The 12830-nt window shown below is 45.3% G+C and overlaps 1 protein-coding gene across 2 annotated transcripts in view; it reads left to right on the top strand.

Moving 5' to 3' along the window:
- LAT2 (linker for activation of T cells family member 2) overlaps window positions 1–12830 on the top strand; it is a 244489-nt gene that overhangs the window by 160700 nt on the left and 70959 nt on the right. The window contains exons 5-7 of one of the 2 annotated variants that reach the window (XM_085649777.1): window positions 726–774; window positions 3437–3465; window positions 9168–9206. In XM_085649777.1, coding sequence (XP_085505903.1) covers window positions 726–774; window positions 3437–3465; window positions 9168–9206 — 117 coding nt within the window. The remainder of the gene's footprint in view (window positions 1–725; window positions 775–3436; window positions 3466–9167; window positions 9207–12830) is intronic. The other variant, XM_085649778.1, reaches the window with a different exon arrangement.

Genomic DNA, 12830 nt, shown 5'->3' on the forward strand with positions numbered 1-12830 from the left:
CTATGGAATTCCAATTGAAGCCCATGTTAAATGTGAAGGACGTCTAACCTGAGCTTCAATTGGAATTCCAGAGAGCATATTATCAAGCCCATGATCGCCGTTTTAGCGGCAGTTTTCTGCCGCAAAAGCGGCGATAATTTTATTGCCTGTCTTGATAATATGCCCCGTGGATGTTTGCGCATTCTGGCCACACCTCTGGCTCCGCCCACTGATCCAATCCTTGGGTTATTCCCGCCCTCTGATTCTCCGCCCACAGTTCCCCTACTTTTTTTCCCCCACTTCGACCACTGTCTGCTGCGTGTGTATTCAGTGTTTCCACTGGTTACAACTTTTTACGTGGTACATGTGCGCATGTCCTACTACATTAGACTCATTTTTCTGGGTTCTGAAGCAAACCATGACATGTTGAATTATTTTAGGACCTCCTCCTTAGAACTTCATCTGATTTTGGCTGGTGTATTTCAGAAGCAGGCTGGACCTGCACCGTGGACCCCACTCTTTAGAAGAAACCTGGGGGGCAGTTGCCAGATCTCTTGCTTGATCCAGTACGTGGCTGGTATTTTCAGGCCTGCATTTGCAGTCCAGTCCTGCACAGTATTTGGTATTTTTTACATTCAAAACTAAAATGCACAAAGGGAAGTTTCACATCCGTCCAGTGGCCGCTTCAAAGGCCGTCCTTGGCGCTCGTGCACGTCACCTGATTCAGCTTTTCTGTTCCTTTTCAGTGGTGAGGTCGGAACAACTTCAAGGCTCAGAAAACAACCGAGCAACCAGGTAAGTGGAACAACGACACAAGAGATGTCTGTCCCCCTGCTCCGCTCCCGACCGACCCCATGCACGCAATTACACTCCTAGCAGAGAGGAGAGAGAAGCGCACTGAACTGGTCTCTCCTGATGCCGACAGGAAGTAGCAAAGACCCTCGGTGCGGTTTTGTTTACTTTAAAAAAAAAAAAGTGGCTCCTCTTTGTACACTTTTCTCTACTTCTGTGAGGTCTGTTGTCACAATGCTATACAAAGGGTGCTCCCTTTTCTTATGAAATTAACAGCATATTTTTATTTTTATTGTATTTTTTTTATTTACAAAGATGCATGATGAATATGCACCTGTAATGTTGAAACAAAAGATAAGTTATTCTATGTATTCCCTTTTAGAAAAAATATACTAATAAGTCCCCTGTGTTTGAAGACGAACCAGAACTAGACCACTAATGAATAAGATGCCTCAATGGGTGAACACAAAGCAGTTCCATTCAGATCTAATCAGAAAACGAAAACAAAAGAAGCCATTCATTCATTTAAAGTTTAGTTTTTTAACTGAATGAATGGCTTCTTTTATTTGTTCATCAGAAAAGGGAGTAACTGGTTCTTGGTTTACATACCCTGTCCCTTTTATGTTCATAAAGGGTAACTCTCTTGAGATTGTATTCTCAATGCTATACTACACAAGTGTCCTTTCTCCCCATGCAACGGGACAGGAAGTGACGTCCAGAATTTGGTCTCTGAGGCTATGAGGCTCATAAGCACGAGGGACCTAGTGGCCCTTTCATGATGCAAGGACTACTGCTCACACGCGTTGTCCTCCACCCCCAATCAACATTTACTTCTCCCGAGTGTCTCAAATTGAATTAAGAGGCTGCCTTTTTGGCACTCGTCATCCCCTGCACCTCTCTCTCTTTAGAACATAATGATGGTGAAGGAGCCAGGCTCCATGTTCTAGATTTACTCTGGAATCCTCGGCCAATGTCTCTTTGTCTGCATGAAAGTGTGGAGGGGAGGAAAAATTCTTATCCAATTACGCATTAGAGTTCAAATTAACCATGACCCTGAAGAATCACAGACTCCGATCCAAAGTTTAGTAAATTTATTACAAAACCAAGAACAGCTGGACATACAAACACCTCAAGACGAGGGTGTAGAAATACATTGGAACTAATACAAAGCCAAACCTACGTGTGAAATTATGGCAGTGCAGCATGCACAGAATAACCAATTCCAGTATTAGTACACAGAAGATGACAACTCCAATATCGAGAGTCCCCTTCATTGGAGATTCGTGGGTAAAGAGCATTAGTCTGTCCCTGCACTACCACTAACGTGACATCCCTACTCAGCGTTTCCCCAAGGCAAGTTCTGAAAAGGTGTCAGCATGTGAAGGCTTCCTGAGAAGACCATTCACGTTGAATGGGTCGGGTAGCATAAAGCTACGGCGCTCGTTCTGAGATGCTCTCTCTTCTCAAGGCAAGGCAGAAGTCCCTGGACTCTGTCCCTAACCCCAATACATGAACGGGTAGGAAGAACGTCCCACAATACTACTCAACATCACCCCATCCACGCAAGCCACCTCCTTGTAGGTAACTTTCCATGCGACAGCGATGCTCCCAGGCCTTGGCTCGATGACCTTGATTCCCAGTTCTTCTCCAGCGAGAATGAACACCGTCCCACATTATCAGCACCTCTCAGTCAATGTACCCTCTCCTCCCTAAGCCTAACTCCTAAAACAAAGACATTATTCTAGCTAACAAGGATGAATTTCTCCACCTGCAACAGAAACGTGAGAAAGTACAAGTTCTGCACACACAGGAATTTTACTAGCAACTCTAATATGAGAGCCTCAAGAGAAAATACAATTCAGGCCTACAGAAATCGAATAACATAAGAAATGGTACATTAGTTAAAAGCACACGTATAAATGAGCATTATGACTAAACACATTTGATCAGTGCATTACACAAGCACATGAATCATATAAATGCTCCTTTAGCTCCACGTACAAATGCCACACGTTAAAGGTTTTTGTCTAACCATATATAATGTAACATTAACTCTTCACGTTTACACTAAAATATACCTAACACTTCACTTTCATGTTATTACATTATGCGCTTTAATGACCCAATGTAAACACAATTAAGGATTACATGCGGGTGCGAACCACACATGATTATAATGAACCCCTACAAATGACAGAAAAAATCTGCACTCTATCAATGGGGACTGGTGAGGTATACGAATATATATAACTTCAGAATAAATAAATAAATCTATCAATCCCTCAAGATCTCGAGAAGTAAAGTGGGATTTCAAATGATGTTTGGTTGAATGGCCATCTTTAATCCCATATTATTCAAATTATGGGTATCAATTAGCATTGGTTCATGGGACCTCCGAAGGGAAGCACACTTGAACTATCTATGACTCGTTTCCCTTACTTGAAAAATGATGGCCGTGCTTCGAAACAGGATAACCATTGGTATAAGGTATAAGGAGCTACATAAAAAGAGAACGTTCACGTTCACGTTCTATTGCATAAAAAACAGTCTCACACTAAAGAACAATTCCTGGAACATGTTTATGCTTCCTTTCATCAGTCATTACCAATTTAAAGTGTTATCCATGTACAAATTGAAGCACTTTTAATACTTTTATTACTTCTAGGATCACGAAAAAGCCCCTCAGAAGAGAAGGTGAGTGTCTTGTGCCCGGCATGTACAATCCTCAGTCACAGTTTTGTTTGCACATCTACAGACAGTCCTAATAAATGCTCTTAAATAATTGTTTGTCGTTACCTGGTGCTCACCTGCCACTCAGACCTACCCACAGGACTCTTTGTGGCAGGTGAGTCAGAGTGCAATGTCCAGCATCCCACAGCCCTAGACAGACAGTGCCAACTCACACACGGGCGGCGCTCACTGAGATAACCCTGGCCTGACTAGCACCGCCCTGGGCACACTTCTTCAGCAGTGCTCGAAATGATTTTAAGTCTTTAGATCTTTCACATAGCTTCTGCTGGTCGCATTTGAACACTTCCGAGTGCTTTGAAACATTTAATAGTGTGACCATGCTAAAATGCAAACATATAACATTCAGAAAATACAAGCAATAGTAGCAAATATAGATATATTATGTCACTTTGTATTTGTGCAGCTCACTGCAGCAATCGGTATTGCCTCAAAGCGCTTGGTATGTTATGGTGTGGACGCTGCAATCTGTTGAGCGCGATGCTTGTCCCTTCTCCAATACTTATATTTCTGAGTCCCGAGGTCGAGATCTCCCAGTCTCAGTGTCATCGAGCCCCCAAAGCCATGTCACCCTGCCCCAGTGTTCCGCTTCTCTGTTCCATTTCCTTGTTTTCCTGTCCCAAAGTTATGTTTCCCTGCTCCACTGTCCTCTCATTCCTGTCCCAGTGTCATGTTTCCTTGTCCAGTGTCTTTCTCTTCCTGTCGCCATGTTCTGTATCTCTGTACCGGTGCCCATGTCTTCCTGCCTGTGTCCTGTTTCACTGTCCTTCTCTTCCTGTATTAGTGTGCCGTTTCATGTTCCCTGTTGTCCTTGTTTTCCTGCCCCATTGTCATGTTTCCCTGTCCCAGTGTCAAGTTTCCTCGTCCCAATGTCATGTTTCCCTGTCCCAGTGTCATGTTTCCCTGTCTCAGTGTCATGTTCACCTGCTCCAGCGTCCTTGTCTTCCTGTCTCAGTGTCATGTTTCCGTGTCCCAGTGTCATGTTTCCCTGTCTCAGTGTCATGTTTCCCTGTCTCAGTGTCATGTTCACCTGCTCCAGCGTCCTTGTCTTCCTGTCTCAGTGTCATGTTTCCGTGTCCCAGTGTCATGTTTCCCTGTCTCAGTGTCATGTTTCCCTGTCTCAGTGTCATGTTCACCTGCTCCAGCGTCCTTGTCTTCCTGTCTCAGTGTCATGTTTCCGTGTCCCAGTGTCATGTTTCCCTGTCTCAGTGTCATGTTTTCCAGCTTCAGTGTCATGTTCACCTGCTCCAGCGTCCTTGTCTTCCTGTCTCAGTGTCATGTTTCCGTGTCCCAGTGTCATGTTTCCCTGTCTCAGTGTCATGTTTTCCAGCTTCAGTGTCATGTTCACCTGCTCCAGCGTCCTTGTCTTCCTGTCTCAGTGTCATGTTTCCTTAGCCTTGTCTTTTTCTTCCTGTCTCCATGTTTTGTATCCCTGTACAGTTTTCCCTGTTTCATAGTTTTTTTCCCTTCCTGCTGCAGTGTCCTGTTTCCCTGTTCTGTACAGCCCTATAGCCCGCTGTAGCTGGGCTATACTGGCCATTACAGACCCGCTCCAGCGTTTAACAATGGAGCAGGAGTTTAATGGCTGGTAGTGCCTGCTACCGAGGGCTATAAGGCTATTAGAACATTCCGCTACTAGAGAGCAGAATGTTCTTACAAATAAAACAAAGGCCTCTTTGAGCACAAAGGTTTTTAAATCCTCTTGGACTCCATGAGGCTTTTGTTCACAGCAAAAGCTGTGAGGACAAACATTGGAATGTTGGAGCTCCGGGCTTATACCAGCCATTAGAAACCCAGAGCACTCCATTGTCTTCAATGGAGCTCCCAACAGTCCAATGTTCTAATATAGCTTATTTAGTCTGGCCATTAAAGGCCCGCTCCAGGGAGCGGGCCTATAATGGTCGGTATAGCCTACTACGGCGGGCTATAAGGCTATTAGAACACTACGCCACTAGAGGGTAGAATTTTCTACCAAATAAAACAAGGGCGACAGTGAGCCCGAGGTGATTTAACCCCTTCAGCGCGGCGCGGATTACCGCGCTGTGCTGAAGGGTTCGTGCGTGGGCGGGGCCATGACGGAGCGGTTCCGTCATCCGCACAGCGCAACCGATGCGCATGACGGAACCGCTCCGTCATGCGCATCGAAGGGGTTAAATCCCCTCAGGCTTACTGGGGCCTTTGTTCACAGCAACACCTGTGAACGATAAACATTGGAATGTTGGAACTTCGGGCTTCTACCGGCCATTAGAAGCCCAGAGCACTCCATTGTCTTCAATGGAGCTCTCAACATTAAAATGTTCTAATATCCTTGTGTTCCAGTCTGTATCCTGTTTCCTTGTTCAGTTTCATGTTCCTGTCTGTATCCTGTTTCTCTGTTCCACTGTCCTTGTCTTCCTGTCCCAATATAATGTTTCACTGCTCCAGTGTCCTTCTCTTCCCTGCTCTGTGTTCTATATCCCTGTACTGGTGTCCATGTCTTCCTGTCTGTGTCCTGTTTGCCTGTTAAATGTCTTTAGCTGTCCGAGTCCTGTTTCCCTGTTCAATGTCTTTGTCTAGCTGGCTGTGTCCTGTTTCTCTGTTCCAGTGTCCTTGTCTTCCTATCTGTGTCCCGTTTCCCTGTTCAGTGCCTTTGTCTTCTTGTCTGGGTGTCCTGTTTCCCTGTTCAGTGTCCTTGTCGTCCTGTTTGTGTCCTGTTTACCTGGTCAATGTCTGTGTCTAGCTGTCTGTGTCCTGTTTTTCTGTGTGCATGTTTTCCGGTCTGTGTCCTGTTTCTCTGCCGCTGTGTCCGAGTCTTCCCTATCTGTGTCCTGTTTCCCTGTTCAGTACCTTGTCTTCTTCTTTTTTGTGTGTCCTGTTTCTCTATCACAGTTTCCTTGTATTCCTGTCTGTGTCCTGTTTCCCTGTTCAGTACCTTGTCTTCTTTTCTGTGTCCTGTTTCTCTATTCCAGTTTCCTTGTCTTCCTGTCTGTTTCCTGTTTCCCTGTTCAGTGCCCTTGTCTTCCTCTCCTAGCGTCCATGTTTTCATGCACAGTGTCTGTGATTCGCTTCCCCTGTGACCATGTTTCCCACTCTTGTTGACCTCCTGTCTCTTCTCTATGCCTGCCTCCCTGTCTCAGTGTCTGTGTCCCCGTGTTCGTGCCTGCCTATCCCAGTATCAGTGCTTCTCTGCCCCATTGCCTCGGTGAATTCCACCGCCTCAGTGGCCATACTTCCTGCCAAGTGTTTCCCAGCCTTGCAGTCCTGGATGACTGTTTTCTTCATCCACTGTCAACCTCTTTGTCCTCATGTCCCAGTAACGTTGTTTCTCTACCACACAGTCAGTGTTTCTCCTTTTCAGCATGTATCTCATTCTTTCAGAGCCCCCACTGTCCTTGACTCCCTGTCCCTTTGCTGAGTCTTCCTGTCCCAGTGTTCCTGCCTCCTGGTCACAGGGTGCTTGTTTGCCTCTTCGCCTACCACCTTTATGTAAGTTTCACTTGGTCTTGCAATGTTGGACTTGCACTTACAGAAGCCTATGTACCTGCCAGGCAGCTCATGTATGTAGCATGGGTGAGGTGCCAGTGCAGAGAAGGTGCTCATTGGTGCACATGCAATACCGGCACCACCTGGAGCTGGGGGTAGCTAGTGCGGTGCAGATAACCATTGCGTTTGGTTTTCAGTCAGTGCCAGTCATGCAGGTGGCACTGGGGTGCCAATGACGTGGGTCCAGTGGGTTGTGGTGTTGGTGTCAGTGGCTGGAAGTGCAGTTGCCAGTGTAGGCTAATGTAGGTGCCATGCAGCTGCCAGAGGGTGCAGATACCAGTGTCTGTAGGCGTGGTGAGAGGGTCAGTGGGGTCCATGCAGGTGCTGTGTAGTGAAGTGGATCCGGGTGGCACTTTGTGAAGGTGCAGTGCTGTTCTCAATGAGTGCAGGTGCCACTGTAGGAGTCAGTGGACATAGGTGCAGTATACACACATTTCTTCTGCCTTCAGAGCTGTGCTATCTGTAGACCACACCCGGTGTGGCTGCTCTCCGCAGGCAGGGATCCCCACACTCGGGTGTCGGTCAGTTACCTCGTTCAGCTGCATGGTAACATCTATGGATACACTTGAGCTGTGCATGAACATAAAAAGCGGGCATGCCAACATCCTAAAACTGGTTTTAGAGAAAGAGGCTTTTCTTCTAACGACCCCCAACTTGGGTCAAATGACTTCTGAAGTGTCTCGTGCTGCTGGGAACTGGGCTGAATTATTACTACGCCTTCATGCAAGGGCTTGTCACACCGGACGCACAGAATCCCAAACCTACGAGCTCCGCCTGTGGTGAAGATCTCCGGGTTTTTAATTATGTGCGTCCGGTGGAACAAGCCCTTGCATGAAGGCGTAGTAATAATCCAGCCCAGCCCCCACCCGCGCGAGACCAAGAGAAACGTGAAAAAGAAAAGGACTCATCCTATGGTACAACTTTAGAAGTCATTTGAGGCTTAACCAGCAGCGTTCACTTGAGCTTTCTTGGATATTGTAGGGCCCAAGTAGACCCTCAGTGGCCGCGGATGCTGGCAGCATGTTGAAGTCATCAACCCTGAATAAGGCATACAAGCCATTCCAAGACGGCATCGTACGAACTGGGCCCAAGGGGAGAACCTCAGTTTTAGCATCGTTGGTGTTCAGCTAATTCCACCTCATATAGGTTTGAATATTCACATAAGTTGTGGACAACACTGGAAAATACATAGGAAAGACATGATCCCTGGGGAAACCCCACGAGTGACCAACCCCTTGGACTGAATTACCTCCAGCACACCGCAGCTCACCCTGACTAAAAAAAACATTCCCGTTCTAACTCTGCCGCCTGCGATACAGGCCACCTCCCAAATCGGAGATCACTGCAATTATCTATGAGACATTGTGTAATATCATCGCAGTGACGTGTGTGTGACCGCAGGGACAGGCTCCGTTGCAACAGTGAGCCTTCTCCAGCGAGACAAAGCTCGCTGAATCACCCAGCTTAATAAACAGAAACAAACAATTCAATCTCAGCTGCTTTGAGCGTAAGCACTCTTTTTGCGGAAGCACACACAGTTTTTACGAAGTCAAAGTTTGTACTGGGGTGAACCAACATCTGTGCAGCACCACAGTCCCTCTATGTGGTACTCCTCAAAGCTCTTTCTTTTATCACAAGCCAGACAGACCATCACATCCCTCATTGCAGAGCTCTTGAGTCCGAGCGCTGAATAATCTGGTAACAAATCGTATTATGGATCAAATTCAACCAACTATTGAGCTACAGTCAGAATATTGTAGTGCGCAAGGACACTTCTTTCATGTTTCTGCGAGGGCCCAGCCTGGCTACATGAGGAGTGCCCTGGAGGGAGTCTGCGTGTCCACTCACAGCCCTGGCACAGTGCTGTGAAGCCCGCCCAGGCCTGGTCTAGCAAATACATAGACACGTGATATCACTTTAGGCCAAACCTCGCCCCTCTGCTGCTGTGGGCCCACCTAGCCTAGATGTGCATGGACAGTTCAGCCTCTTGCAGAATCACATCACATCCCCCTGAGTTACACAGCTTTAACCATAATTATTTCAATGTGAATATAATTGTCACCTGATTTCTAGCGTTCTTCGGACTTTATAATCATATTAATGTTGTAACCACATCTGTTTTGCAGACTTTGAGGCGGAGCCCAGATATCAAAATGCCTCGCGAGGTATGTACAGATTGCACTGAAAGTTCTAGCAGGGTAATGCCAGAAAGTGACTTGTATGTCAGTATTGCATTTTTAGACGTAGGACGCAATGATGAAATTACTGTCAGAACTGTATAAGTATTACACTACTACTAGTAGGAAGTTAGTATGAAATTTCTCCAAATGTAATGTCCCAGGTTATGTCTGATATTACAACTAGAATGAAAGTATGAAGTCCTTTACGTAGCAGCGCATTTCTGTATAGGCAGAGAGTGAGTAAAACCCTAAACCACTAGTTACTAATGCAATGAAGTCGGCCTGTGATTGCTCCTGGCGGGATGGTCATTTGGCATGACCCCCAAATACTCCTGTCAGCGTGGAAGTAATGCTGGAGTGAAGTTCATGGGTTTTCTGTTACTAGCAGCATGGTGCTAGGGATTTTGGTATACAAAGTAAAAGTACTAGCAGGGGTGTGCCTACATGAGAGCCATACAAAAATTACCTCAAATATCTTGCCAGTAGTAGATTTCTCCTGGAATGCTGTTAGTATTAAGATACCAGTGGTGTGATATCAGTATGAAATGACCCCAGAGTGACATTTACATGAAATCAGCCTCCGAATTATGTCGGGATTTATTTGCCAGTTTTGTGATGTCTGAATGAAAACACAAAGGGAGTCATCCCAGTGCCAAAGTCCAGCCATAAATATTTAGTAATAAACTATTATAGTAATATATCAGTATGAAATCACTACAGGGGCGAGGATAATGCCAGCATGATTTCTTACACATATCAAAAAATATATATCGGATTAGGTGCATTTTCCATCATTTTATGCATTATGCTGAAAGACACTTAAAATGTATTTCCCCAAAAATGTACCACTAGTAAAGTGAATTTTGCACATTCGCCATTTCATAGACTGAATCTACTACGTGTGATAAATGAGCTGAGGGTGCAGAGTTTGTATTTTCAATCAGAAATGCACCGGTGTAAAGGGTGTACTATGGGGCCAGGTCCGATGGGTGACAACACCACATCTCAGGACAAACTTGATGCAGAAAGGCAGGCACTGTTCCTGCTTCGGCTTCTCTCCATAGGAAATTCTGCCCATCCTCTTCCACACCCTAACCATGCCATCTTGTCCAGGTCGCAGCTACCGATGCAATATGTCTGAATGTAATTATTGTAACTGAAACTTGCTGTACCCTTATATCATACTACTGCCGTAAAGCGCTCTGGTACCTTCGGGCCATGTCTGTGCTATATAGAATTGTAAAAATAAATAAAGCTAGCAGTGAGCAGACAGGATCTCTGCTAGCATTGCCGCCCCGAGTACGTCAATGTTGGTGTCAGCCATTGGCAGTAGGGTTTGTCTGTGTCCCCGAGGCAGTTTCTGCCCTATAGTTGGACCTTTCTACCTAGCTAATGCACTCTGTTTTCATGTTTTCTTTGTTTTTTATTTTTTACATTTTTCTGATCTGATGGCTTTTTTCACAATATCCAGAAACGCTTTGGTTTCTTGCATTGTTTATTTTACTTCATCTGCAGCTCACCACTGGGCCGTGCGCACCCGGTGTTGGCCGCAGAGCCCGGCCCGCGGCCATGGCCATTTCTCCCCCCTCCCACGCAAACCACAGGGCTGCTGCAGGACCCGACCACGGCAGTTGCACTTTTTTTTCCTTTTCCTTTTGAGGTTGTGTACCCCAATGCAAAGTTGTATGCCGTTATCATTTGTGCACACTCAAAAAGCCTGTGTTATATAGTGCTTTTTTCTTTCCGTCTGTGTTTTTCTAGGGGAGAAAATATTTTTCCAGTGGAGAAACGTCTTCCCAGAGACTCCCACTCTTGAAAAGGGGTTACTCTTGCTCAGTGCATAATGAGTAAAAAATAAAGTGCCGGGCCTCCTCAGGAGGCCTCTACAGTTTGCACCACACATTGCCACTGTCATTTCACAACTACTTACAATTCACACTGTTTGAGGCCGCCAACGCTTTAAGAATGGCTTGGGTGGTAGGTACTAGTTAAAAGTTGTTAAAGTATATTGAATTAACAAACAACTGTTTTTCTGCTCATCTTTGAATTACACAAACAGCACCACCATGTGGCAGCTGTCATTAGTGCCGGTTCAGGCAATTAAGTGCCGGTGCCGGCAATTAAGTGCCGGTGCCGAGCACCGGAAACCACCGGCTCAAATTAAGCACTGCCCCTGCAGGAGCAAAATATCTGCCCATATACAGGCTATTTGTGGAAGCGCACACACTTTCATGGCATATGACATTCTGCAACCCACACTCCCCACCCATTGTGTGGGATTTACTGCTCTGGGACATTCAGCAAGCGTGCAGGATTATTCATGTGCGTAAAATAATGGACGCATGCAAGGTATCCTATTGTGAATTTCTTGCTCTTGTTAATCTAGCAATATGTGCTCGTAATAGTCAGGACCCTTGACATTATGCAGCATAAGAGGACCAAATTATGTGGTAGGATGACTACATTATGCTGCAAAAAAGGCAAATTATGCTGCTTTGTGCGGCACATTTTGTGATTGTACTTCTTTGTTATTTTGTCATTTTTTCACATAACTATATCTGTTCAAAATACTCACCTCGTCAGTACCAGTTTGTCACCCAAATACAGCGATAAGCAACAGAAAGGTGACCAGTCAAACTTTATAAAGGACCAGCCAATGCACAGCAGCACATGTTGCAGTTTTTTTAGTAACATTTGATATGTGTCAACTAGAAACAATTTGTTACAATCTGCAGATTAAGCTGCAGATGATGTATTATGTGACAAATGTGGCAAATCTATAGTTGTGCGGAAAACATCGCACCCTCAAAATTGCTTAATTCCAGTGGCCCTGACTATAGCTTCTATGTTACATGCATTACGGACACTGAGTAATATTTGATGTTTGTTGGACATGTGATCTCAACAGCTTTCTGGCAAATTTCCACCATTCACAGTTATGTTCCGACATACAGGTTTATCTGTCTTGCTCCATCAGTAGGAATGCACCTTATGGCTGCGAGGTGCAACTCTCATGTGACTCTGGTACAGTAAGGGTGACCAGATTTTGAGTAGGAGAAATCGGTACATGCCAGACATAAAATAGGACTACAGCTTTTAGTCTTACTTCTATATCTGACCTGTCCCGTTTTTTGCAGAGCCTTGTAGGTATGCCCGCATACACACATATACACATATAGGCTTGTACATATATGTGTTTGTACACATGCATGTATATATATATATATATATATATATATATATATTATCTACTGGCGGTCGTCAGTAGATAGTTATAGTTAGGACCGTGTTTCCATAGGAAATCTGAAAATTCTAATTTGAATAACTTTGGCGCCGGTTGACGAATCCTCGCAAAATTTTCAAAACTAATGGGGCGCTCCGCTCAGCTCCTACCCTGAAAGTCTCGGGGTGATTCGTCAAGCGGGGGCTGAGAAAAAAGGGGGTCCCAAAACGCGTTTTCCCCATGTATTTTCCCATAGGACCTTTAGTCGAAGGTACAGCCCGAACGGCTGAACAGAATTACTTGAAATTTGGCAAAGAGGTAGTCCTCGGGTCAGGGATGTGCCTTTTGCATATATGGTGTCAATCTGTTCAGTAGTTCCTGAGAAA

This window comes from Triturus cristatus, chromosome 3_2 (assembly GCF_964204655.1).
Source record: "Triturus cristatus chromosome 3_2, aTriCri1.1, whole genome shotgun sequence".
NCBI classification, from domain to species: Eukaryota; Metazoa; Chordata; class Amphibia; order Caudata; family Salamandridae; genus Triturus; species Triturus cristatus.